The sequence below is a fragment of the Mizuhopecten yessoensis genome, unplaced genomic scaffold, assembly GCF_002113885.1.
Source record: "Mizuhopecten yessoensis strain PY_sf001 unplaced genomic scaffold, ASM211388v2 scaffold523, whole genome shotgun sequence".
Taxonomy (NCBI): Eukaryota; Metazoa; Mollusca; class Bivalvia; order Pectinida; family Pectinidae; genus Mizuhopecten; species Mizuhopecten yessoensis.
The window spans coordinates 1076556-1081476 of record NW_018403589.1 but is presented as its reverse complement, the minus strand read 5'-3'; the positions used below and the strand labels follow the sequence as shown (position 1 = coordinate 1081476).

At 35.7% G+C, this 4921-nt stretch overlaps 1 protein-coding gene across 2 annotated transcripts in view; it reads right to left on the bottom strand.

Moving 5' to 3' along the window:
- Positions 1–2343: 2343 nt before the first annotated feature.
- The window catches only part of LOC110450388 (glycosyltransferase 8 domain-containing protein 1-like), a 19773-nt gene continuing 17195 nt past the window's right edge, over positions 2344–4921 (bottom strand). For both annotated transcript variants that reach the window (XM_021497877.1, XM_021497884.1), the window contains exons 8-9: positions 4125–4237; positions 2344–3216 (exon numbers count right to left, since the gene is read on the bottom strand). In XM_021497877.1, coding sequence (XP_021353552.1) covers positions 3047–3216; positions 4125–4237 — 283 coding nt within the window. In that variant the 3' untranslated portion in view covers positions 2344–3046. The remainder of the gene's footprint in view (positions 3217–4124; positions 4238–4921) is intronic.

The window sequence follows — 4921 nt, the reverse complement described above, 5'->3', positions numbered from 1 at the left end:
AAAAATGTTCTCTAGAAGCTTCACCTCGAGCATGCAGGTAAAACAGTTTCCAATTCATAGGTTCAGGTCTCGCATTGGTATGGAACCCTTAATATGTAACCTTTGACCTCTAAAGCACACTACCAGTAATGCATTGATGTAAAAACATGTCAGATGATCATAAACATCTAAAGCTCTCAATATGTTTCTTGAAAAAATATGATCACATATGAACAATGTCGCTGTGTAGTCTTCACTTGGGAGAAAATATTGTCATTCAACTCATTTTAATGTGATTCAATACTAAACAAACTGATACAGTAGAAACCATATCTAGCCGGGAGCTAGCCCCACACCTGGTATCACAGATAAAAACACTAAGTCTAAAAACAAACTTCGTCACCTGACTGATCTTATAACCTCATCTTAAAGAAAGTTTTACTAATTTAAGATAAACAAGTTTAAGTGCATTTTACAAATGAAACCCACCTTTTATTTAACAGATGATACCGGTAATAAACCCACTCCTTAATTAACAAATGTTACCAGTAATAAGCACACCCCTTAATTAACCAATGTTACCGATAATAAACCCACCCCTTAATTAACAGATGTTACCAGTAATAAGCCCACCCCTTAATTAACCGATGTTACCGGAAATAAACCCACCCCTTAATTAACAGATGTTACCAGGAAGAAGCCCGCCCCTTAATTAACCGATGTTACCAGAACTAAACACACTTCTTAATTAACAGATGTTACCAGTAATAAGCACACCCCTTAATTAACCAATGTTACCGATAATAAACCCACCCCTTAATTACCAGACGTTACCAGTAATAAGCCCACCCCTTAATTAACCGATGTTACCAGAACTAAACACACTTCTTAATTAACAGATGTTACCAGTAATAAGCCCACCCCTTAATTAACCGATGTTACCAGAAATAAGCACACCCCTTAATTAACAGATGTTACCAGTAATAAGCCCACCCCTTAATTAACCGATGTTACCGGTAATAAGCACACCACTTAATTAACAGATGTTACCAGAAATAAGCACACCACTTAATTTACAGATGTTACCAGTAATAAGCCCACCACTTGATTAACAGATGTTACCAGTAATAAGCACCCCACTTAATTAACAGATGTTACCAGTAATAAACCCACCACTTAATTAACAGATGTTACCGGTAATAAACCCACCACTTAATTAACAGATGTTACCAGTAATAAGCCACCCCCTTAATTATCAGATGTTACCAGTAATAAGCACACCACTTAATTAACAGTTGGTACCGGTGATAAACCCGACCCTTAATTAACAGATGGTACCAGTAAAAAGCACACCACTTAATTAACAGATGTTACCGGTAATAAACCCACCCCTTAATTGACAGATGTTACCGGTAATAAACCCACTCCTTAATTAACAGATGTTACCAGTAATAAGCACACCACTTAATTAACAGATGTTTCCGATAATAAACCCACTCCTTAATTAACAGATGTTACCAATAATAAACCCACCCCTTAATTAACAGATGTAACCGGTAATAAACCCACCCCTTTATTAACAGATGTTACCAGTAATAAGCCCACCCCTTTATTAACAGATGTTACCGGTAATAAGCACACCACTTAATTAACAGATGTTACCAGTAATAAGCCCACCCCTTAATTATCAGATGTTACCAGTAATAAGCACACCACTTAATTAACAGTTGTTACCGGTAATAAACCTACCCCTTAATTAACAGATGCTACCAGTAATAAGCCCACCCCTTCATTAACAGATGTTACCAGTAATAAGCACACCTCTGAATTAACAGATGTGCCACTTTTTAAGTTTCTAGAAGAGGCCAACGATATAGGTATATTTTACAAGTATTAGCACATTGTTTTATTTTTCCATTATCAACCTATCATAAAATACAATATTGTATCCTACCATTATAAATCCATTATTGTATTTTACCAATATAAACCCATTATAATAATGCTGTATTTTACCAGTATAAACCCATTATAAAGTGAAATATATATGCAAGACCACACACTTGTGTTTTTCTAACGAATCAGAAAGCACGAGTTTATTGTGCGAACGAATATATATTCAAGAGTGTGCGGAGCACACAAGTGAATATATACGTCCGCACAATAAATGAGTGCTTTCTGATTCGTTAGAAAAACACAAGTGTGTGGTCTTGCTTTTATCACATACCTTCCGTATTTGGTAGAGATTGTTTCAAAGATTTTAAAAACTTTGATATTTTTTGCAAATACCAGGAACTTTTCAGTTTGCCATGACAAGGGGATTCCCATAAAAAGTGGTTCCAGTTAGTAGGTAAATACAACATATATTTCATGGTCTGAAAATTGCTTGTATTACTATAACAAGATTCAACAGGTATGTGATAAATGTTTGGTATTTTATCAGTATACCCCCTCCCTGGGTAATTCCATTATTGTTTTTTCCCCAGTATACCCCCTCCCTGGGTAATCCCATCACTGTTTTTTCCCCAGTATGCCCCCTCCCTGGGTAAGCCCATTATTGTTTTTTCCTCAGTATACCCCCTCCCTGGGTAATCCCATAACTGTTTTTTCCCCAGTATACCCCCTCCCTGGGTAATCCCATTACTGTTTTTTCCCCAGTTTCACCTCCATGGGTAATCCCATTATTGTTTTTTCCCCAGTATACCCCCTCCCTGGGTAATCCCGTTACTGTGTTTTCCCCAGTATACCCCCTCCCTGGGTAATCCCATTACTGTTTTTTCCCCAGTTTAAGCCCATTAAAAAGATGACAATTGTTGATCTCCAGAAACCTTCTCCCCCCTTAGGATCCTTCATTTTAGCTTGTAGTCTATCTACAGTTATGTTCTGTTCCTTTGCAAATAAAGTTGATTTTGGGAGTTAAAAACAAATACCCAACATGCAATGTAAAAGATATGTTATTATAAATAACAAACTTGAAGCTCAAGTGTCTTTGAAAAAAAAATTGTCATTTTCATGATAAAAAATTGAAGGTCAAAAAAGATGAAAAACAAAAGGATAATTGGTTGTATCAGTATTTACGGACTGGATGGAATTTGTTGTCTGGGTCTTTGACAAAATATTTGTCCCAGATGTCCACATGAGAAGAAACACGCCCCCAGGGTTTGTAACGTCCGTTCCAGTGCAGCAGGTGGGCGTAACTAAGGAAACTCTTACTGTAGCTTGTCCTTGTCGTCCACCCTACAAAATATATACACATTGTCAGGATTTCTTACACTCAATCATACCACTACAAATAAGGATTGAACAGTTATTTTCCAATTTCATGCGGGTATAAACATTGAAAAATGCTGCTCAATCCTTACATTTACATTCTAAATTTCTATGTATTATTGATATTGACCTAAATACAGATATTACCTAATATCTCTGATATGAAGTGTTTATGATTTTGTTGCAAACGAGATTCCTAATGTCAGCAAAATGTTTGTTTCTAGTGGCTATCTCATGTTATTCGAGGCATGAGGAGAAGCTTCGAAATGACGCTGATCCAATAGCATTCATAGCCCTATGAATGCAATTTCCTATGGTAATGCTCATAGAGAAACTTGCAGTGGAAATGTAACTATATATATATGTCAGGTCGTAATATCTTAACATCCAGCAAGAGTGATTAATACAAGGTGAAACACAATTGTTGCAAAATAAATAGTTTATCTTTTCATTTTTTTAATAAACTCACACGACAAAAATACTTAAATTGTTTGTCAGGACTTACTACACTGGTTATCTATTACATGCAGATACTCAATTAGAGAGCAATATTCAGTATGACCAATAATAATAGGGAACAATTTATTTGTAAGTTTTCCTGACACTCTTATTAGGGTATTTTATTCTAGCAAAAACTGTATTTTCGTGTGACATTTGCAGTGGTTGAAATACTGCTTTTAAGAACTACTGACTGTAGCATTGATTAATTTCTCTAACATAGAACTATTGAAATAAATAGAATGTTTTTACTTTTGATTCAATTATAGTTAACAGCATAAGAATAAGTTCACTTGTGTCAAATGCAATAACCTTATAACCATGACAATTTAACCAGTGTCAGTAACAGTATTACGTGAGTAAAGGTTTTTACAGACCTAGGTAGCGGACATGCCAGTTAGGATCTATCTCTGTATACTGGTTGTAAAATACGATCATCATCGGTGGCTGTGAGGCTCCGCCCCCGCGTTCATTTCCATACACTTCCTCTCTGGAACAATAAAATGTTATTCTGCTTATGGCACAAACATATATTACAATTCAAAGAGGAGATGGTCAGAAAACATCAAATGGAGAGTCACGGCAAATTTAATCCAGTTTACATGTTTAGTACATGTTTAGGCCCACTACATTAATTATTATTATGTAGTTATGTAGTTTGGCCGTCATCAGAACAAATGATGGCCATACACTAGCAGAGGTTGGATATCATTTTCCCATATATTGCAATTGTCTGCCCTTTGACAGGACTGATTTATCTTGCATACAATATCAATATTTCCTCATTTTAAATAGTGCTGTAAAATTTTACATGACTCATGTGCCTAAATCGCTGTTACATTTTTATATGTATTTCATTTAGGAGAGTAGATTGTGTTCTTCAATACTTCAACATGGGTTTACCCTTTGTTACAGGAGGTGCTGTTCATACAGACACAAATGACAACAAGGTTACCGCGAACGGTATATAATACGCCCGTCACACATTGAATGAGCAGTTGTTTGTATGATTGAAATATATGAAGTATTTGTGAGTAATTGATATTAAAAGAGAAATCATTCAACATAACTGGTAGATCAATGAGTGCAATACAACATCATTGAACGCATGCATCGCATTAATGAAACCAAGGGTAATAACTCCAGTAATCACGCTTGTCCGTTGGCGGTTATC